The sequence below is a fragment of the Vicugna pacos genome, chromosome 30 (genome assembly GCF_048564905.1).
Source record: "Vicugna pacos chromosome 30, VicPac4, whole genome shotgun sequence".
Classification (NCBI taxonomy): domain Eukaryota; kingdom Metazoa; phylum Chordata; class Mammalia; order Artiodactyla; family Camelidae; genus Vicugna; species Vicugna pacos.
Window position 1 is genome coordinate 5,397,100 of NC_133016.1, and position 23,287 is coordinate 5,420,386.

Consider the following 23,287-nt stretch of genomic DNA (forward strand, 5'->3'; position numbering starts at 1 on the left):
CCATCACGCTCCCTAGCGAGCCTCACACACGACCAGGGGCCAGAGTGGTGCTCCTCAAGGTAAAGCCCAAGCTCCTTCCCCACCTGTCAGATTTCTCCCCAGTACGTTACTACCTGGTTTATTACTCCCTTGTTTATTTCTCTATGATTCCAACCCGAGTCTCCCACCAGCACAGGGAATCAATGCCTGGGGACCTCCACAACGCCGGCTCCCGCCTACTCTTGGGCACGCCGTGCGCTCTCATCCGTTGGCTCTTCATTCCTCTGGGCCTCTTCCAAAGCCCGTCCGCTTCCCTGGCCCTGGCGCAAGTTCTGCTACTTCCTCCACAAAACCTGCCGGATTAGTACAGCCCGGTGACGGAACCCGTCTTTGCCTAACTGGCACAGTTACTGCCTTTGACTTGACTTGTGATGGAATTATGTGTGCTTTGTTTAAAGAAACCACTAGCCCCTGTAAGACAGGCCCAGGTTTATACAAAACCCTTTGTATCTGAACTCTGCCTGGGACAACGAGTGAGTGGAGGAAGGAGTCCAGCGTATATGCAAAATTCCTAGTACTTCCCTCAGTCCCTTCCCTTTTTTGCCCCTTTTCTTTCTTTCTTTTTTTAATGGCGGTTTAGAAATTGAGCCCAGGACCTTGTGCATGCTAGGCACACGCTCTACCGCTGAGCTATACCCACCCCTCCTAATGCCTTTATCTAATTATCAAAATTTAAGGGGAGGGTATAGCTCAGTGGTAGAGGGCATGCCTAGCATGCATTAGGTCCTGGGTTCAATCCCCAGTACCCCCACTAAAATAAATAAATAAATAAACTTAATTATATCCCCCCCGAAAAAAATTGATTATCACAAGATGATTTCAAATACCTTTTAGGAAAGGTGTGGCTATCATAAAATGAAGTAGCAAAGATAATTCAGTTTTTTTTTTGTTGTTGTGCTTTTAATGTCTCACCTGCCATTATTATATTTATAAAGCACCACAGAGAAGCTAACTTATGTTAGCTATTGCAATAAAATAATTTTTAAAAAGCACATGTGCTGTGTGCTTTATACACTCTCTGTACCTTTTTGTTCTGTATTTTCCTTGAGCAATAATATTCATCTCGTGTATTTTACTTCCACTATGGCTAATGACACTTCCTGGTCCCTAAAATCCAAATAATGTTGCTAACATATTTTTTGTTTCCGACTCTGATCATTTTTAAAGAATTTTAGAGATTTTTTTATTGACCCAACAGCTCCCTAGTGTTCCACTTAAATCATAAATCCTCAGTTAGGGGCTCAGCAGGATTCATAAATGTCTAACTTCGTAGTTTTGTGATAGAATAGAAACACCCAATTTAAAGGCTTTTAGTGTCATAATGAGAAAAACACACTGCACATCACTATTTACCTAGGGGCTGCTAGGGGACCAAATCTCTGTTTTATAGTAAGGATTTTGGAGGAAGTTTTTGTTGTTAGAGGCTACTATGCACAAGATGCTGTATGAGTTCTTTCTGGTCCAGTTTTTTCCCAAAGTTGATGTTTGCAGGCTACTACACGAGTGCCCATAAACCCCATGAGAACAGGAGTCATATTTTCTTGTTTAGTGTTTTATCTTGTTCGGTGTCCAACACGGAGCCCAGTCATGGTAGGAGTTTGATGAATATTTGTTGAGTTGCTGTTAGGCATTGGAAGGGAAGAGCCAGGAGGAAAGAAGAAGCAGGAAGGGGGTGTGATCATCTCAAGCACCAGCTACTTGCATTTTGTGTTGGTAACAGCATAAGAAACCCTGGAGCAAGAGGCTTTCTCAAGGAAAACTGTGCAAAGTAAATTTCAGATGATTGAAGTTTCATCAACAAAAGGGGCATAAACAACCAAAATGTTCCAATCTCCTCATTCTGCAAAGCCACCACGCTTCCTGTTTCCAAAAGTTTTCCAGGTTTAAAACTGATTTCCTAATTATTGAATTTTTTAAAAGCATGTGGGAAAACACACTTAGAGTTAACAAGTGTGTTCTCAGACCGTAAGAGAAGGCCATTCTACAAACTTCAGCATACAAGCTTCAGAGTCAAAGAGAACCAAGCCTATTTTTGCTGCTCATTGCCTACGTGACCTGGAGCACACTGCCTAAACTCTCTGTCCTGTCCCCTTAAAATAATGGTGACAATATCCTCCTAATAGGGTCACATTAAAGACCAGCGGAAATAATGACCACAAACCACTCAGCCCAGTGCCTAGAAAAACCACTCAATGCTTGCCATGTTATAATTATGACAATCCAGGGGAAAGGTGTTCCAAATGTCTGAAATGCAATCATCTACTTAAATGCAACCATCTACTTATTGCTATTTAACATCCCCCATGTGACTCTAAAATGTAGACACCTGAGAAATGGGGTAGAGTTTTTCTCATCTGTCAGATGCAAAAACTGAGGGTAGAAGACAATATGCCAACAGAGATAAATCTAGCAGAACCAAACACCCAGTTTCCTCGCTGTCTATATGAGCTAAAACTGCCAACGCACAGGAACATTAACTCTCAGAACCAGAAGACGATGCTCTGACTAACCCCACTGCTGACCTGACAGAACTCTCCAGGCTCAGTCAACAGAGGGCAAAATTCAGGTGAAACAATCATGTAGTGATCTGTTAGTTAACATAGATCTCATGACCTCCCCAGAAGAGCGGTAATGAAAACAAACTCATATATAGAATGTACTTTTCACACATTGATTCTTTCCCATATATTGACTCATTCCATACATTGGCTCAATGTATGACTTTCCATATATTGATCCCATCTGTTGACTCATGGTCTTCATGATGGCTCTTACAGATGGGGACCCCGTGGAACTGAGCAGTGGGGAGACCAGCGAGGGCAAAGTTGGGATGCGAACCCTGGCCTTGTGCTTCAGTGTCTGCATTCCACCATTACACTCTGTTCTGCACAGCCCGATATGGTAGCCACTAACCACATGGGGCCATATTTAAAATCTAAATTAACCTAATAAAAATTAAGAAACATTACAGATTCAGTTCTTCGATGGCACTAGCCACAGTTCAGGTGCTCAAAAGCCACACGTGGCCCATGGCTTATACTGGACAGAGCAGATGGAGAACATTTCCATTATCACCGACACTTCTCATACACCCGTGTGCTCCAGACCACGACATTTCACTGCCTCATGGACTCGGCAGTCTGTCCTCTTTGCCTGTCTGTCATAATGGTTACACTCAAATTCAAAACCTATTTAGGTTAACTCCTTCTCTTACTGAACAAACAGCGTACGCGGGACATAAATTTTACACAGCTATTCAACAGAACACATTGAAGGTTGCTTTGCAACTTTCTGAGACAGTGATTCTGTATCCAAGTAATCCAAAAATTAGGGTCAGGTAGGAATCAAGAAGAAGCAAAAGCACGCATAAGGGTGAGGTGAAGGGCTTTTGGTGCAAATCCTGCAGTGGAATCAAACTGCACCATGGCTGTGACCTTCTGTCCCTAACCGAAGTCGAGAGCCCCAGAAGTAACAGAAATGCTTGATGGCCATCAGCTGCTTTCCATCAGCATCTTTTCTCTCTTCCCATCTTTCCATCTTCTACTCTTCTACTTAGCTTCTGCTTTTTTTCTAATTCCCCCTGGAAGTGCCACAGTCTTTTCAGGATTTAAGTCTTTGATAATCTATTATGAGAACGAGGGAATGTGTTCTTCCTTTAAAATCCCTCCTCCTTCTCTTCCTCCACCTCCTCTTTTTTTTTTTTTTTTTGTTAATAGCAGCTACAATAACGGGGACCCTATTATATTCTGAAGCACTGTGCAGTGTGTCTTACTCTATTATCTCATTTAACCCCAGAACAGCCTCATCTGGTAGGATTACAAAACCCATTTACAGAGAGAAAACCAGGGTGCAACTTGCCCACATCACAAAATAAGAGGTGAAGACTGGGTGTGAGTTCAGGTCTGTGTGTCTCCAAGGATTGTGTGCTTGATCACTGCAGCAGTGGGGTGTCCCCAGCATCCTCAAATCAGGAATGCCTGGTGGAGTGGAAAGAGCTTTACTTAAAGGAATAAAAAACCTTGGTTTTCATGCTATTCCAGAATCAATTTAACTATTAGTATAGGGAAATCAATGTCTCTGGACTTCAGGTTCTCATTTGTCAGAGGGAGAGTTGAGGGAGAGCTTTTTTGAGGTCCCTTCCAGCTCAAAACTAGAATTCTGTTCTACCAATATATGCATATTTTCTTTTTTCTCTAAAGTATATGACTTTTGCCACATTGTAACTGATGACTAGTATTTACTGTTTGTCACTACGAGCCAGACATTTTACTGGAAGTATCTCATTTCATCTTCATGAGAACCTTGGGAGGTAATTTAATTGTGGATTAAATTCATTCCATGATGCAGAAATTGAGACTCAGGGCAGCTAAGTGACTTGCCCCAAATATGAAGGACAGAGGCTGAACCCAAATCAAGGCATCTGGCTCTTTCCTCAAAGGCTGCACTGACTCCCAGCCGTACCCACAAGTCCTCGCCTCGCTCGTCAGAGGCCACACGCTAGACTTTTCATAGTACACAGAAATACAGAGTAGAGGAAAAAAGCAAGCAAACATATCTGGATGGCTAGCCTCCTAAAAGCCTTTGAAGCAGCAGGCATATTCAGCTTTTACCTGCCTCATTTAACCTAGAGAATCAACTTTCATCTGTGACTTAAGCCGACTTCCATGGAACCTTCCAAAAAAAAAAAAAACAAATCATGTGACAAACACTGATTATAGTAGCTCCATTAAGCTTAAAAAGCTTAATGCTCAAAAAGCATTAATGCTTATAGGCATTTCTCCCTACAAGTTTAATAATAATCTTTTCTAAGTATGGGTAAATTCCGGCTCCATAATACTGTCAACAAATGAACCTTGAGCACCGTGAAATCCTTGGACACTAAAAGCCTCATACAGGATCTGAGCCCCTCCCGTGTTTGGCAAACAACAGTGGTTTATAAGGGCAATTAAGACATTTCTGGAACTATCACTCACATTCTCTTGGACTAGAATCTCTCCTCACATATGTAAGGAAGGCTATGAAGGCTATAAACTTTGTTTTCTTATCAGCTTAGTCAAATGTGTCATATGAAAATTTCTCCTGTGGAGTGAATACATGGAGAGAGATTTGATGAAACAAGTAGAGTAATATTTTAATTATAGGATCGAGGTGGGGACGACACGGATGTTTACTGCACAATTCTTTCAACTTTTCTATCTGACGGTTTTCCCAGAAAAATCCGTCTTACAGAATATGTGTTATACATTCTACAAGTACTTACTGACTCATCACACACCCCAGGCACGGGTGCATCCTGAACGAGGAGCTCACACTTTCACGTGGCGGTCCTGCAGCACTGGCTTAGGCTAGACGTGGAGCCCAAAGCAGAGAAGCAGACAGACCCTCAGGGGAACAAGGAAACCTTCACGAGCGGACCCAGCCCGGGAAGGCCCCAGTGCCGCGCCTGCGGACAGCGACCCGACCGAAGACTGTCCGGCGAATTTGGAAATCAATCAGAAGACTCCTCGCCCAGGACCCGCTCCCACCACCCCCACCACTTCCAGAAGCCCCACCCTTCGGGGAAATCCCCCCCGAATAGGATGTTGACCAAAGACCGTTTGAGATTTCCCCCTTTTGCTCTGTAAAACTCTCCTTTCAAATCCCTCTGAGTCTCTAGCAGAAGGAGCGCGAGGGTGGCTGAGTCCCGCACGGCAGGAGACTCTGAGTGAACAGACTCCGACGAACTCTGCCGGTGACCTTCAACCTTTGGATAACCCTCAACTACCATCATCTACAGGCTTAGTCAGAATCTGTTGTGACCACTGTTCCAAACACAAATATGGCACCTATATTTGTTTCCCCCTGATTGCCACGCTCTTTGTACTGCAATCTGCTTTTAAGGGAGATGGGGATACAGTTGCAGGTCGCTCGCCCAGAATGGCACAGAAGGCAAGGTGCCTCCCTGGGAGCATCTGGCTTGGGAAGGCCACCTGCCGCCTGGGAGACTTGCTGAAGGCAGCTGAGTGTTCCTGGCGTGTCAGTGAGTGCTCTGACCCTCCCCAAAGTCAAGGATAAGGAAGTGTCAACAGCGATGGCTGCCTGTGGGCTGCATGTTTACTTTGTGAAACAGTAGCCTGAATAATCATGACTGAGTCACTCCAGGAGACTCAGTAACAATCATGGCACAGGGCCACCTGCTTTGATTCAGTCTCTCCCATCCCAACTGACCAAACACTCAAATGCTCACTCATGATGCCTTCTCTCGTGATTTCAAACCAAAGCGATTAACCTCTCCTCCTTGAAAAGTTCGTAGTGATAAGCCTTAGAGAGAAGGCAAGAAGTAAGAAAGGGAGGGAGGGAAGGAGGGAAGAAGGAAGAAGATGACTTGTTTCATAACCTTGCTGACCATGGAGAGGGCTGTGATCAGAGATCCTTGCAAAGATGTATCCTCGACATTTTGATTTTAAATGTGCCAGTCACGATGGCAAACAACACCGTTGTTTCTTTCTCTTTTACACCTCATTGCATTTCTCAGGCTTGTTGCTGTGCTTCTTATGTACTTTCCCTCCCGATTCTCTGACGGAGACTTGTAAACTGTCACTCACTTCTGAATCAACATAGCCTAACGCAAAAGGGAAGCCCTCGCCATGCAATATCCAGTCAGCGCAATACTCCTTTTTGCCATTTATCCAACAGGATTTTGGAGTTTCACTGTTGGTACGAGATTATGAAATCTAATAGGAGATACTCGCTGAATACAGGCAACGCCCTCCAACACGCTCTTCAGAACCGGCTGACTTATGGGATGATGGCTGTCTCTTTCGTAGACGTTTGCAAGAAGAGCCTAGATGAGGCTCAGCAAGATGCCTACAGGTGGGAAGTTTAAAAAGGGACCTCTAGATTCTTTCAAAACTGTTTCTAAGACAAAATCTAAATAGAGGTGAAAGAAAGGAAGGAAGGGAGGGAGGGAGGGAAGAAGGAAGGAAGGAGGGAAGGAAAAGAGGAAGGGAGGAAGGAAGGAAGGATGGGGGTGGTGGGTAGTTAGGAGAAAAAAAATGTTAAAATTAGCATCATGGCTGCAAAAGGCTAACCCCATGAGCCCATCAGCTTGAGACGCCTGTCACATTCTAAGTCCCCAGGAAAAGAACCCACTTGTGCCACAGTCGGGCTGTGCACACAGCAGCTCCCTGGCTCTGTTTAAATGCACTGCTGCCTGTTGCCTATTGACACCGTTAAGAGTGTTCCCACGGACCCAGCCAGACAGCCAGGTCAGGACGGCACAGAGTGGGCCACCTCATGACTCAGCTGCTTCTCAGCCTTTAGCTCAAATCGTCTACAGGCACGGTTGAGGGGTCCTGGTTTCAGAGGGAAGGGCACGTACCCTGGCACTGTGTGGGGAGCACAGCGGTCCCCAGAAGAGGTCCAGACCTGTCTGATGACCGAATGAATTTGCCCCTCCAAAACTCACTTCATCATCCAAATGAACCTTCACTTCCTCACCGAAAGTGGGGACGTATGTAAAGTGACATGTAAAGCAAGAAAACAAATTCCCATTCTGCACAAAAGTAAACACGGATAGGAAGGCTACTGTTGCTTCCTTGTGAAAGACGGTAAAATGAGAGATTCCTTTCTGACATCCAATCATTCTGACTTGCCTTTGATGGCAATAGATGTTGCCACTGATGACTAACAGTGAAACACAGACGCCGCAGTCTGCCTGGCCCTGACGGGTGTGGAGCACCCAGCTCGGCGCTCAGGCAACATCACTTCCCTATTTCATCCTCAGCCAGAGAACCCAGCTCTCACAGGAATGGCAATGTGCCAGAGACAAAAACAGTCACCAGACCCCCTCGCAGCTAAAGGTCACATAGGTTCATGGCAACAAGATGTATGTTTACTGGGGTTTCTGGGAACGTTCCAAGTCCTGATCCAGCCACTTATTTCTTCCTTCTTCATCCTTCTTTATTTCTGGAATGCTGACATAATTCTTAGATGCTCAGCCGTTATGCATGAAGGAAGCAAAGCAAAAAGGTGAACTGAGCCTGGCCCTAGAGCAGCTGCACCAGCCCTGAAGTAACCCCCTCCACACTTTCTGCAAGAAAAACGAAACTCCTTACTCGTTTAAGCAGTAGCCAAGTTCCTGCCACTCTCAGCTAAATCTAACCCAGGTGGCAACACTCACATTGCCCAAAATTCTGTGGGTTTGATTCACATCAAGCTGTTCCTTTTGTTTCCAGATCAAAGTCATCTTCAGAAAGATGTGCTGGTTGCCTCAGGGCTTTGCTGCAACATCCTGACCCCACTAGGGGGAACACAGGTTTGGGGTCCCATCATTTTGCTGTACAGGATAGTCAAACTTCATCACACTTGTCTTCCAAGGTGAGCTGCTGAACTCAGTCTCTTACTGAATACAATAAAAATGGAGAGAAATGTCCAGGATGACATGCCAGGCTGTGTTTCCTACATCCTACTGATGGGAACCTCTTTTAGAATTACCACGTAGAGCTGACTGTCGTATATACTGCCTAACTACAAAGTCATCAGTGTCATCAACGTCATTGTCCAACCGTTCAGAGCAAACAACATACAAATTTCAATGCAAAAGCATGGAAATCAGAGAAACAATGATTTAAAAGGAGAGATGCATGTGTCAGGTGAACTCCAGCTGTGAGTGGACCTATACGAAACATTTTGGACAAAAAACTTACAGTCCGGGCACTTGTGGTCAGAGCTTGGAAATGGAACTGTTCACACCTAGTTCCCAGAATTCAAGCTGCTACCCCCTTAACTTTTCATCCTCAGTTATAAAATCAGTAGGACTCACGGTTTCCTGCCTTCTTCACAAGGCAGTTATGAGAAACAGACTGATGCCAGGACAACGCTCTCCCCTCAGTTCTTTGGCTGGCACCATTTTGTGGTGATTTACTGGGTAAACCTCAAAGCAACTTAAATGGACCTGTCCCACCCACCCGCATACAGAAGCTGATTACCTTTCAAAAGTGGTGGAACAAATTTCGGAACCCCATTCCTCCATCCTAGATGGGAAGTGTCAACCGTCATGGCGGCAAATTTGTCCGAGTCCCTTCCCAAGAGGGGGTAGGCCATGGGCGGACACTGATCTCTGTAAACAGAGTAGAAGGGAGAGAAAGAGAAAGGGCTTGTTATCTGCAACAAACACTTTGGCTGGTGACTCCTCATCCCTTCTCCTTGCCCATCTCCTAAGGCAGATGCCAAAACAGTGAGACACTTCCTCCTCCAGTTACCCCTGCAGCTCAGGAAGGCCGTGAGACCCCGCTCTGCCCAAATGGATGTCAAGTGGAGGGACTTCTGGGAAAGAGTGTTGCTCCTGGAGGAAAGGGAACATGTTTGTGAGGAGACCTGTCTCTTGCCATCTTGACAGACCTCCCACTTCTGCACTCACGAAGGCCAAGCAGAGACCTGCTGTCTGTAGGTGTGGCGACCGCCTGGTGCCCAGGAAGCGTGCCACTCAAGCATGAAACTAAACATGCTGCAGGTGTTGGCACACGAGGAGAGAGAGCACGGGACCCCCGTGATACTGAGGCACCAGCCAACCTGGAAACACCTCCCTCTAAACATCTTAGTAAGTTCACAGTAAGTGTCCTTTCTTAACAGTTGGGTTGCTCCACCCAGCTCCAGCACTCTGCATCTAAAACAGCAACACCAAGCCAGATGAGGCACTGGGACATACAGAATCACAGGGGCTCTAAAAATGTAACACGAAAGTCACTCAAGAACAATGCGACAGTAACAGCCAAATCCATGAATAACCAGTTTAAATAGCTTGTTAGTTCATGGAAATATTTACCTGGCAGAGTAAGAACCAGCTGGAGCCATTCCAGGGTTCCTCAGCCTCCAGGTCAATTTAGAGTGAACGCCAGACTTCTCTGGAAGGAGTTTCAAAACACCTCTTCACTGAGAACGTGCGCACTTACCCTGCAGGCACAGCTATAAGGACTAAGGAAACCGTGAGGATCATTTCTTGTGTTTATATAGCAATCATCTCTAGAGAGATGGATGTTTACTTTGGTTTTAATAATAATTAATCTTCGCAATATCCTGAAGGGGAGAAAGAGGGATAAGGAACAATCACTACCATTTTAGAGGGAAAAGATACAGAGAACAATGAGATGAAGTGGTTACCTGCACATTGCAGTCAAAAGGTAGCGCCATGTAGAGGTAGCCCATGAGCCGGCAGAGGGTAGATTCCAGGGATGTGAAGTCCCCGTCCTGCCTCTGCCCCTCAGGCACTCTTCCCTGATGATGCAGCAGATGATCCAGATGAATCGCTCAGTTCCCTGCACCTCCCAGAAACCAGGCTAGGACACAGAGAAAGCGCCAATTAAAAGGCAAATCAGACCCCCTCATGGAAATCACTGTAATCAAGGCACCCTAGTCATATTTTGACTCGTAAACATTTGGAATTTAAAACAAACAAACAAGCAAAAACACGGAAAGCACCCATACAAAGGCATAATTCAAAGTGAGAGAGATTTTTCAAGTAATGTCTACAAAGGAAGCAAAAAGAGGGTAACTAGGAGCAGCAGAGAGGAAACAATTTTAGAAATATATTAAGTACTATTTGAGAGGTAACTGAGGCCAAGTGAGCATTTTTGTTTTCGTTTGTTAATAAGGCATGTTTCAACTCTTTCAACACCGAAGTGGCCTGAAACAAAGATCCACAAACCACAGGACCTTTAGGCTATAAAGAGTCCGGCCTGAGTGCAGACCCCCTCCTTTGCACGTACTAGCCACGCGATTTAACCTCTCACTGCCTCAAACTCACTGATCAAGTTTACTGTGGGAGCAGTAATAGCGCCAACCTCACAGGGTTCCTGCCTCATTTAATTTACCTGAGGAAGCTCAGAGAACACCCAGCAGGATAAACGCCGAAAAACAAACACACAAAAAACAAAAAAGTTACACCTAGGCATGTCATTTTCAAATTACAGAAAAATCACAGATTAAGAAAACCAAAGAATGTCCTGAAATCCGCCGGAGGGGAAAAGAACACCTAACCTACAGAGAAGCAAAAATGAGAATTCATCGACTTCTCAGAAACCACGCAAGCAAGAGGAAAGTGGAGTGGGATATTTAAGGTGTCGAGAGTAAAAACCTTCACCAACCTAGAATTCTGTACCCTATGAGATTATCCTTCAAAACTGAAGGAGAAACAAAGTATTTCTCAGGGAAGGAAATATTGAGGGAGTTTGTTGCCAGAGACCAGCTGTGTAAGAAATGTTAAAAGACGTTCTTGGAGAGAAGGAAAATTGTACAGGTCAGAAACTCAGATCTACAAAAAGAAAGGAAGATCAAAGAAGAAAGAACTGACTTGTCAGAGTTTCTCAGACTGATTTATGAAAATCTCAAGAGGAATTTTCAAACTGAGTTAATATGGGGGAGGATACAGCTCAAGTGGTAGAGTGCGTGTTTAGCATGCACAAGGTTCTGGGTTCAATCCTCAGAACTTTATCCTATGAACTATTCAGACAAAAAAATAAAATTTACTAAGCTGAAAATCGCTGAGAAATGCAACTGAAAAATTCATACTAAAATTCAAACAGATTTCCTCAATATGTATTCAACCTCTGGGTCTAAGCATATTCATTTTTACCACAAGTTCTGAATAGGAACAAATATTACAATATAAAAATTGAAATTTTAGCCCAAGGCTAAGATGGAAATGAAAACTGAAAAGAACAATTTCTTTTACCCAGAGTTTTACGGAGAGTTTTAGTTATTTGAACATTTGAACCTCTTGCATTTTAACTTTCTCTGAGAACAACAGAAATACATTCCACCCTGTTACAGCTCTTACCATCCAGAATCTGTAGAGAAATCCTTTCAACTGAAATGTTTAACAAGGTGAAGATCCACAATTCTATCAATTAATGATGAAGGTTAGCAATTTAGGGGTGGATAAACGTTACATATTTAATGTTCTTAGAAGAATTCTTTCATGCCCTTGAGCTAATAACTCATATTAATTAAATTATTCATTTAGTTAAATGCAGAATTAACATTTAATCTTCCATCCCTCTGCAAACTTATCTTCCTATCACATGGCAAGTGTGGATAGCTTGAAAAGCCACAAATGACTAGAAACAATATAAATGTATAAGCATTTCAGTAAGAAAAAAATCAATATCTGGTTCAAACTGTTTTAAAAACTCAAGTTCAGACTTCTCTTTCTAGTTGGCGTTTGCAGAATTTCTGGATTCCACCAATTGCCTTTAAGTTCTAAGCAGTGAAAAACTACCTCTCCAGAAGTAGACCAAAAAAAGTAAAAGGAAAGAAAAAAAAAAAGAAAAAAGAGTAAATAAAGTCACTTTTAAATTAATCAAAACCAACCATCATCCATCATCACTGGGGGAATAAGAGAACTTGAAGGCATAAATATAAACCGCCTGCTACCTCACCTTAGCTGTATTTCTCAACTGAAGCTTCCAAAAGTTACATGGTTTCTAGCAAGTGAATTACATTTGTATTTTTCCCATAATCAAAAGATAGAGATCAAAGTTGGCTTTTTCTATCTTGTTGGTTCCCAGAGCATCCTCACGTGAGAATGAGGCCATCGCCTGGGTAAAGCAAGAGATTGGCTTGGAAAGTGATCAGAGTCGTGAAAAAAATCATTTACAAAAGTAAATTATTTAGGGACATGCGAGCACACATTATTGAGAGCCCCAGGTCACCAAGAGAGAAGTATTGATCTATACTCTTGTCTTGTGCTTTGTTATATCTTTTTCATTGAAACGGTTTTGTCTGGAGATCCATCAGGAAAAGCGGTGCCATACCAAAGGAAGGAAGAGAGGTTGTAGGTTTTAACTTCTAATGGGATCGTTTCAGCAACTTAGACTTCCTTTTACCTTTGATGTATTCATTCACATGGAGGAAATATTTTGGAAATGAATCTCTACCTCCCCTCAAAAATAGATTTTTGTTTTTGAAAAGGGAATTTTGTTAGATGCTGAACATCATGCACAAGTCAATATAGATTTAGCAAAAATGCTATTTCTGGAAAGAAAAAAAGGCTGGGTTAGGGTTAGAAGACGCCTGGGATGCGAGGGGCAAGAGCAGAGTAAAAGCAAATTAATTACAGGATGTTTTCCATCCAGAGTAAATTCAGCTACTGACAATGAAAGGGATAAAAAGTTCTGTTGGTTATGGATTGGTTTTATCTGGAACTTTTAAACAACCAAAAACACCATTATAGGGTCATACCCACCATGAGAAGTATCATTACAACTGAACATTTCACGAAATGGGAAAAAAAATTAAGTTCTGCCCATTGGGCAGTACTAAGTTTAGTCAACCCAGAATTCTGTATCTAGTGGAAATTCTTTTTTTTAAAATAGTTAAAATAAAGATATTTCAGTTAAACAAAAGATGAGAGAATTCAATGCCCTCAGGCTTGCACTATGAGAAATATTAAAATGTCTTTTAATTAGAATTTACCTACTTTCAGTGTCACCTAATTCTCTAAACTTTTCAGGCTAATCGTATGTGCTGACAGGGTTTAGGACAACTATTCCAGGTCTATAAACAGAAGTAGTATTTCTGTTGCGATGGTACTGAGCTATGCATACTATAAACCGCTATTTCCCAGAACAGAAGGGCCAAGGCGGATTTCCCTTAGACTGAGCAGAACGATTACCATGTGAACACAGGTGGTTGATTTTTCTACCCAGTCGGCGCAGGCAGAGAAGCTGGATTATAGGGTGTGAGTGTAGCTAGAATTGCTTCTAGAGGGAAGTCCTTGCTCAGGGTGTGCTTATTACAAAATGACAGGAAGTGGAAGAGAGTTGGCTGAGCATGAGTCTAGGAAATGAAGGAGAAAGGGTGGAGTCTTTTGTCTGCTGTAAAGCATAAAACCGTGGCTCCTAGTAAAACAGGGCACAATGAGTGTCCCAGGCAATCTGATCAAACTCATTAGCAAAAAACGCAGAATTATCTTATGCACCAAACATGTGAGGCATCCTCCCAAGAGTTCAACATCAGTGAATCTTGTTCCTATATCAGTATAAAAGGTAGTTTTGAGAAAACTTTACAAGGCCCTACCAGGGAAAGGCGTGGTCCCCTTCCTTCCTCAGTAATGGAAGACGAAGCCCTTCAGACACACCACCAGTCAGACCTCCATCAGGGGCACCTGTCATTGTTTAGATGGAACGTGTGTTGTTGCAGCTACGGAGCAGCCCCCCAGAGGAGAAGGCAGTAGGTCATTCATTTGCTTACGCTACAGTTCTTTTCCCTGATAATCACAGATAAAAACGGTCTAAATAATAGAAAACCCTGGAGAAAGTATATCATACTGGATGAGAACACAGACTTTGGATCCAGACTGTATGCGTTTATAACTGGGTTCTTTGTGGCCAGAGGGAGGTTCACCTCCGTGCCTCTGCTTCCTTTTTATGGTGCCTGGCTCGCACACGGCTGTTTTGAGGATGTGAAATACATGATAGATATTATAAGTATATATATTAGCACAGTCTATGTCTGCTGCTGTTATTATTAAATGAATGGTGTAAAATCCAGCTCTCTGATTCCACTAACTAGATTCCGGGAGAGCCCGTTCACTGCAGAGAAATGGACTCTTCTGTGTTCAAAGATAAACATCTATCGGTCTTCTAGGCAACTGTCACAACCCATAGCCATTGTTAGGCTCATAAGTCTCAAGGCTAAATAATGCTCACCCCGTGCCAGCCCCAAGAAAACAACGTTGTCAAGGATGACAGTGAGCAGAGAGAAGTGGGCTGTGGCAAAGGCATTAGGTGAACAGGTGGCTTCAGAATGACAATTCTCAATGGAGACGACCAGAGGTGCCAACTCTTAAAACTGGACTAGAGGGCAGATTATTTACACAAGGGAGGAGAGGTTCTCTTTAATGGGATTCTAGGATAGAATTCCATATATTTAAGAGAACCATAACTTCACTTGTGCCCTAGACTGGTATAATCCAGGACCAGTGTCTATCAGACTCACAGAACCAAGAGAGACATCAGAAAAGGTCAGCCTCCTAAAAGAATCTGTGTTTTTATAAGTTCTTTGGTGAAGGGAAATCCATGGTTCATGATCAAAGAGTCTCCTTTTCAATTTTAGGTTTGCCCTTTTTTGCTAGCCAGTTACCAAGGACATGATTTAATGGCCCAAAATGACCTCTAGCCCAGGCAACTGGCCCTAGTCATAAACCCTATAAAAATAATCCCTTCCCTGGCCAGCCTCTCTTTGGGTTTTACAGTCTGGGGGAGACTTTTCCAGACGTGGTGAGGCTGCCTAGTATTAGGTAAGGAAAATGCAGCTCAAGACAAAGCTCCAGGAGTCCAGCTACAAAATTCACCTGTGCTCAGAAATGGATTCTTAATGCAGATTCCCGCTCGTACGGGGCTCTTTGTCAGTGTCAGGCCCTGGCATTATCAGGAGGCCCTGGACTCCGGGGAGGAGGTTGGGGGAAGGGGCTTGGGAAATGAGGGAACAAAGCAGCTGATGCAAAAACATCCATTAGCAAGACAAGTCAGGCAAAAAGAGTGGGAAGAACAAGAGTCCATTTTTTAAAAAAGATGCTTCAGAATGTTAGGAAACCCTTAAACTGGAGATTGGAATATGAATAAGCTAAAAGAAGGGAAGGGAAGTTTTCAAAAACAATGTAGTTTAAACGAAGCTAAAGATTTGTAAGAAAAAAAAACTGGAGGTTAAAATAGCCGACAATAAGGACTAAATACACAGGTTTAAATATTTTAAAATACAAAGTTTAAAATACTTTTCATTCAGAAAGTTGAAAGGCAAGTAAAAGAATAAGTAAAACCTGTGAGGTTAAAAGAATTTCAAGGGAGCACAAGAAATCGGTTAGGTATGATAATCAGCTAGGCCCAGGGTTCTCACTAAGCTATGTCCTACTGTGGCAGCAAGTCTTGAATTTGAATCTTTTTAGGGCCTATGTCTGTGTGTGTGTTGTGTGTACGTACTCAGACCCCCTCCTTCCTCAGGGCTGGGCTCTCTGGACTGCAGGACAGGAACCCAGTCTGTCCTTAGCACGCTCTCCACTGCTCTAGCGTGTTGAATGAATAAAAATCTGTTTATTTGGCCAGGATTTAAGTCTGTAAAGTCCGGACTTCTACACAATTTCATTAGCACTCCCATCAGCAAAGTCTGACGTTAGAATCAGTGGCACCAGCTGTTACCAGCTCTGGAAAATATGGTTAGAACGTGACATTATTTGGATTCTATCAAAGTCAAAATTTGCAATATATTCTCAACAAGGTCATTTTAAAGCTTATTGTTGAATTAGCTAGGATAGAAAAGAACGTGTTAAAAAGTAATAGAACAGCCCTACAATGACAGAGTTGAGTATTTGCAACAGAAACTGTAAGACCGGAAAAGCCTAAATTAATAACCGTCTGACCATTTACAGAAAAACTTTATGGACCTCTGATGTAAGTAATATTCAAGAACAGTTATTTCCTGTTGGGTTTGAATCACTATACTCAGTTGTTGAACTAAATATTAATGGCTGTTTGCATCTCTGGCAATTTCTTTCATATTCAATAAATTTCACATCAATTCCTAGTTTTAAAAAAAAGTAACAGAACAACATTTTAAAGTGAATGTTTAATCCAATGTGCTGTCTGAGAACTTGAAAAGAATATGATGAAATTCAGTGGCTGTCATGCAAAATCATTCTTACCTATGAAAGGATTTCTAAATGACTAATTTGTCTGATGTCTCCTATAAGTGACACCACTTCACTTTTCTCTTTTTACTGAAATTTGTTGGTTCCTGCCCTCCAGTCTCTGCCCTGTTTATGAGACATCCAGAAATTATCTGGTTAACCCTATACTAATTAAAACCAAACTCTGCATCTGGTTATTAAATAGACTACAAGGCAGATCTTGTGAATGAAATTTTTATTTACACACTGTATCTAGAAGCAGATACATAAATTCTTATATGATTTCCAAAAATGTGCAAGAAATTACTATAATTTGTTTACAAACCAAGACACATATTAAAATCAATGGACTTTGGATAATTCATTCTATGGTGTTCTCAGTACAAATGGTACACACCTGATTTGAAACATACAGAAAAGTGTAAACTACAGCAATCTGGATTGCAAGTGTTAATTCCATGGCACTCCGACAACTATAAAATTTCTTTAACCCAACATGTATACTTATTATAAAATTCTGTAAGAATATTTCATCATCTCTGGATGTAGAGTTCGAATCACTTTTCAGAAACAGCAACTACACATTCGCCATGTTATGATTGACTAATAAAAAGGATGTTTATAAAAAATCTTTATAGGATTAAAAAAGTATTAAAAGAAACCAAATTTGTGATTCCTAGCGTACCAATACTTTATTTTAGAACTTTAAAGTTACCTATGGAACTGGCGATTGTTCCTTATTAGAGTTTTCAGTGAAACTGTCTACTGCTGGTAGTGTGATTTCATTTTCAAATTAAGATTTCACATTCGATGAAAAGCCATGAAGATTTAAAATATAATCTTTTGGATCATTCATAAAGCAAATATCCCTCATATGCAATGTGAAACGTACAACGATCAAAATTGGCATTTCTGAAAGCATTGTTAAGGAAGATACTCAGACTGGTAGCACTAGCAGACATTGCATATAACCTACTTAAGATTTCAGCAACTTGTATCCTGTTTCTGTAATACTGGCTCAGAAATTATCATGTGCATATACTTGTGTTTTATTTCCTATATGCCAATGATATAGCCTTCTGGTACATGATTTTCTTCAATAGTAGGATGGTTTCCCTGTGTAGCTGTATCCTTAAAAACTATTTTTAATTTTATGATCATTTCCTGTGATATTTTTTGACCTTCTAAAATTTTCAGATTATTGCACCAAATAGAAAGAGAGCAGTTTTCCTTAGAAAGAGTAAGATATTTTTTCAAGTACTTTCTATGCTTTCTTATTATTTATAAAAATGAACAAGTGTCCTAGTAATCATTTTGTGACAAATGATTAAAAAAAAAAACAAAACACTCTGATTCATTCATTATGGCAAAAGGATACTGCTTTCCTGTTTTCTTTTTCTTGCCTTGAGCTAAGATTTTTAGAAGCACGTATTTAAGAGATCACTTACAGGGAGTGTCCATGACATCTAAGCCACCATTCGACAGAATCAGAAATTGACCCAGGTGGTGTCTAGACTAAACTACAGGATGAAGACCTCTCTCTCTTCCCCTTTGCACTTGTAACTGGGCTGTTCAGGATCTGATAAAGTCAACTTTTCCCATCATGTCGTGCTGCCTATGCCACATGGGTCTCCTGAAACAAAGGCAGAAAATATTGCAACACTCCTTTCTTTGTTTGTAAATAATTTCTTGGCAAATACTTTTATTTTTTATCAAACCCTAGCAATTTGAAATTGGATTAGAATAGGGTATTTTACTTCAAAGTATTTTTATATTATGAATCTACAAAAGCACAAAAAATATTGGCTTTCTGAATTAGAACAGAATCAAGACTTGCCCTCCAAACACAAAACACAATTTTAAAAACATTTAGATGGAAATCAGAATGATCTTAACTTGAACCCACATGGCTAGATCTTAAACACACGGTATCATGAGGAAAATGTGGGGGATGGGCTACACCCACAGAAGACGGGGTTCAGGGCAGTCCAAAGACCTCTGTGCACCATGATCTCACAAAGAGTACATGTAAATGCTTCTAGAAACACGGAGAAGCCATCTCAACATTTATTATTAATACACAGTGATTCTGTGACAACACCTGCCATCTAATATAGATGCACAGGGCCTTTTAACTCACCCTAGATATATTTTAAATTGTTTAAAAATAAATAGTTTTGCAAAAAAATAGTTTAAATGTCTTGCATTAATTTGATAACAAGTTTACAACTCTATTATAGTTCTTACTCCAAATAGCTTATAATGAACACGTAAATTATATTATTACAGTGTACTCCATATTCCATCTTACTAGGTGAAAACAAGTCAGAAAACGAAAGAGGAGTCTTTGTAACAAGGTACAATCAACGTTCCACCAAAATTAAGTACCTTTTCCCCTTTAAGTCAAAATACCGTAACACAGACAACATGGCATTGTGCCTTTTCTTGGTAATTCTCAGTTCTGACTCTAAAAAACAAATGGTGGGGGGAGGAAATGGGGATACTGACATGTCTGAATGACAGAGCTATTAAATTTGACCTATGACCTTTACTCTTTTTTTTAAATGGCAGTAAGAGATAGGAAAAGTGAGTGACGAAGGAAGAAATTTCTTAAAATTACATATTTCATCTGAGAGGGAAATATTTTCCTTTAAAGTTGGAAACATTAGCTGGAAACATCTTCTGGATGGGGCAATTCCAAAATACCACACTAAAGAATCCTGCAGCGAACTGAATAAACACTACATTTCAAAATAACTAAAAAGTATTGAAGATAACACACTCCCCCCACCCCAATTGACTGAATTAAAAGAGATAAAATATCTAATGATTGCAATTTACTTAAGACTTAGCTAAATTAAAAAGAAACAAATAGAAAACCTATTTTTAAATGGCAGTATATATGGCTGGTAAACACTTCCATATACCTGATATGGTTTTAATCTTTTTCTTACATGGTGCTCCACAATTTCCATAATTTGTCAACTAAAGTCATTGGGGGTTTTTTTTGGTTTTTTGTTTTTGTTTTTTTTGGTGGGGGAAAGGAAGGGTTAAATCTAGCATATCTTATTAGTGACTACATAAAATAAAAATATAAATTCGACTTTAAAACAACGTTTTCTTTCTATTGAAATCCATTTAAAACTTTATATAAACTTTAATGTTGCAAGAGACTTTAGTCCATTTATGAAAATCAGATCTACATCAAGTTCACCCAAGAAAATGCTGACTAAGTAAGCTAAAGAAATCACAGATATAACATTTTACCAAAGGAAAGCATAGATAACAGAAAAAAAAAAAAGGTTTATCACAGGAAACTATGATCATCTAGTATTTCTTTAATAATAGTTCTAGTTCCATAGGTCTTTATATGTTATGCCAATTTGTACCAGAGTTTAATGACAGAAAAGGCAACAATTTCTAAATTGGTGGTATACATTTCTTTACAATTTTTTAATGTAAGGCCATTTATTAAAACAGACAAACAAGATGAAAATGAAGGCAACAAAAAAATTCAACTTCTCACAACCAAAAAACAGCACAACCTCAAAAATAATTTAGAAACGAGTGTTATAAAAGATACGGTGCAGATCTGCATTCCACTACTCAACATTATGTCAGTTCATAATTCTAAATAAATCTTTTTAAAGGATGAAATTAAAAACCATTCTCAGTGTAGGTGTAAATTCTGTGATTTATCACACGGTTGTTTACTCAACACTACCTTTGAAAATGGGCCATTAACAGAGACATAACAATGTTCATTCTGTTTCATTCAACTTTACTTAGGGTTGAAGACACATGAAATGTGCTTTTAATGCATAAAAATCACAGTGGATAGCAGCAAAGGACGGGGGTGGGTGGGTAAGGAGAATCTGATAATTCACATTGTGATCATTCTGCACATTGATGAAAGATAATTCACACTTCTAAAACCTCAAGACTTCCCTTTTTAAAGAACCAAAATAAACCCAAGACACCTTGCCGACGTTTCCCCACCCCTACACAAACTGATTACTCTCTTACACATAAAACTGAAATAGTATGGCAGCAGAAGATTTTGATAGCAATGAGAAGTTTGTAAACTGTATTTCAGTCTCTTTTTCTTACTCCCAAAGTGCAAGATGCAGGGCTCTCATACTCTCTCAGTAGTGCTTCTCCTGTAAATAATCCTTCATTTTGTTTGGCAAAGGCAGTTTCTGAATCAGGTCTATCCTGGTGTACTGACGAATGACGAAACGGCACAGGTACTGCAGCGAGCGCACCTGCATGAACCGCGACACCGGATTGGTCAGTCTGACGGGGTACGTGGCAGAGCCGGGCAACCGAGACCGGGAGTAGCAAAAAGCCCCGTTTTCAGAGTCCCTGATGGAGTGCTCAATTAGATCCACTATAGACGTGTGTCCTTCCACATCCGGCTGTTCATAAAAGCTAAACCTACCATTTGAATGTTCAATTCGAGTGTGGAGGGTTTTGCCGTGGGAGCGGAAGCTCAAGCTTAAAAGGTAACGGTCGTCAGAACTGTCCCGGACAAGGAAAGAGCCATCTGGCACGTTTGCCAGCTTCCCTTCCGCCTCCCAGCGGGTGATCGGTCCCCAGTACCATCCTTGTTTCGCAAGTTTCTTCAGCTCCTCTGTAAGGCTTGTCACAACCATGGGGCCACTACTCTGCACTGAGTCATACACTCTCGCAACCCCAGGGGCCGAGTTAGGATCGAAATTCAAGTGACAGCGCACACTTTCCGCCACGTGGGCATCCGAGCCGGCGAGCCCACCGAAGTTCCTTTGGATCTGGTTAGCCTGCAGGGGAGGTAGCAACGGTGAGAGTGGAGGGGCGTCGTCGTGACTCGCTCTCGGGCTCTGCAGCACGACCCCCGTAGTGCCGATCAGCAGGCCGTTCACCGCCTGGTCCACGAAGATCTCCGGGGCCACGACCAGGTCCTGGTCTACCTGATTCTCGTCTTCGGGGAAGGCGCCCCCCACGACCGGGGGCGGGACGGCGGAGACTTCCATGGGGGAGGAGCTGTCCAGACAGCAGCTGCGCGACCCTTCCAAGGGGTACATCCCCTCCTCTAAAGGCACAGTGTACTGAATGTAGTCCTGAGGCACGAGTCCGATTACGACAGGCACATGTTCATCCAGGTGGAGATGCAGGTCCCCATCCTGAGACTCGGAGCCCTTCAGCGAGCTCGTCTGTTCAGGGCACACGGCGTCGGCCTGGAGGTCGCGGAAGTCCTTGCGCACGCCGTTCAGGGCCGGGCCCGGGCTGGGCGCGTGGACCAGCGCCTTGACCCTCACCTCCATCTTGATGCACGTCTCCTCCGAGGCGGTGGGGCGCAGCGGCCACGGCGTGGGGCTGTAGTGGTGGCTGCGCAGCGAGGTGGACCTCATGGGCCGCTGCGCCCTCACGTCCTTGAAGACGAGCGGCGCCGAGGAGGAGGAGAAGGCGTCCTCGTCCGCAGAGCCCCCGGACGGCGCGCCGCCCTTGCCCTTCGGCTTCTGCTTGGCCGAGAGCCGCCTCTTCAGCGTGCCCATGAGGCTCTCACTCTTCGACCGACTCTTCCCGCCCTTCTCCTCCTCGCTGCTGAGGTCACAGCTGGCCATATCCTTCCCATAGCAGCTCCCGAACAAGGAATCCTCTTTTCCAAAATCACTGGCTAGTGATGGTTGTTGTACGACCATGAAATCCGTTTCTTCTTTACTTTTATTCAAGTTGAAAGATTTCCGGAAGGTTTTAAGACTAATTTTCTTCATTCTGACAAGCTACCTACTCCAAGGGGATCAACTTCTCTCTGGAATATTATCCTCAAACATCCGGAGAGGCTGCATGCAACGCTGCATCTATGTATTTTTCCAGCTTCATTTACCCTTTGGAGCCATTTTCTAAAAAAAATAAAATAAAATAAAATTTTAAGGGAAAAAAATCACATTAAAAAACACTTCCACAAAAAAGTCTTATTTCACTCAGTTTTCATCTTTCAGCTTCTGAACAAGGACACCCGAGCATGCTCGTGAGAAGAAGGGAAGCTCCTTTAGGACAGGGGTCTTCTCCATTTCCCACAGCGAGCAGATCCCTGCCCACCAGCAGTCAGCATCTGGCACGCTTGGGAATGCTTAAAGAACAGACCCATGCGAGCTCTTTTCTTTCTGCACCTGGCTTTGGTTCATCCTAGTTATGGGTCAATGTCCTTGTCCTTCCTAGCAGAGCTCGAACTGGGCACCCTCACCCCCTTCACACTGACGCACACTGCTCCCGGCCGCTGCCAGCTGCCAGCCTGTGTCCCGCAAACCCCCAACACCAACAGAGAAGGCACCGCGTCAGTAAGAAGCCTGATTTCCTTAGCAACTTACATATATTTTTAAATATTTAAGCATCTGTAAAAACGAATTAAAGGAATTCTATAATCCGTGGTAAATTATCTGGGAAAAGCCCAGAAATGTCCCTCTCTATCCACGAGTCCACTGAGAACAGGGCCCACCCCTTTCACGTCCCCTGAGCCCACACAGCAGGAGAGCACAGGGTGCTCGCAGCTGGAACCCTTCCCCTCCGGGAACACCCGTGACAACTAGGTCAGTCTTGTGCAGACCT

The 23,287-nt window shown here is 42.4% G+C and overlaps 1 protein-coding gene across 11 annotated transcripts in view; it reads right to left on the minus strand.

Annotated features, from left to right (window-relative positions):
* Positions 1 to 23,287, minus strand: part of SOCS6 (suppressor of cytokine signaling 6) — a 73,379-nt gene that overhangs the window by 23,682 nt on the left and 26,410 nt on the right. For 5 of the 11 annotated variants that reach the window (XR_012065651.1, XR_012065647.1, XR_012065650.1 and 2 more), the window contains exons 3-6: positions 20,810 to 22,581; positions 10,180 to 10,355; positions 9,845 to 10,095; positions 9,009 to 9,139 (exon numbers count right to left, since the gene is read on the minus strand). Coding sequence is in view for 4 of the 11 variants with exons in the window: in XM_072952072.1 (XP_072808173.1) it covers positions 20,845 to 22,452 (1,608 nt within the window). In the remaining 7 variants the exon portion in view is untranslated. Of the gene's footprint in view, positions 1 to 9,008; positions 9,140 to 9,844; positions 10,096 to 10,179; positions 10,356 to 16,933; positions 18,333 to 20,017; positions 22,582 to 23,287 lie in introns of those variants that run through there. The other 6 variants (XM_072952071.1, XM_072952073.1, XM_072952070.1 and 3 more) reach the window with 4 other exon arrangements.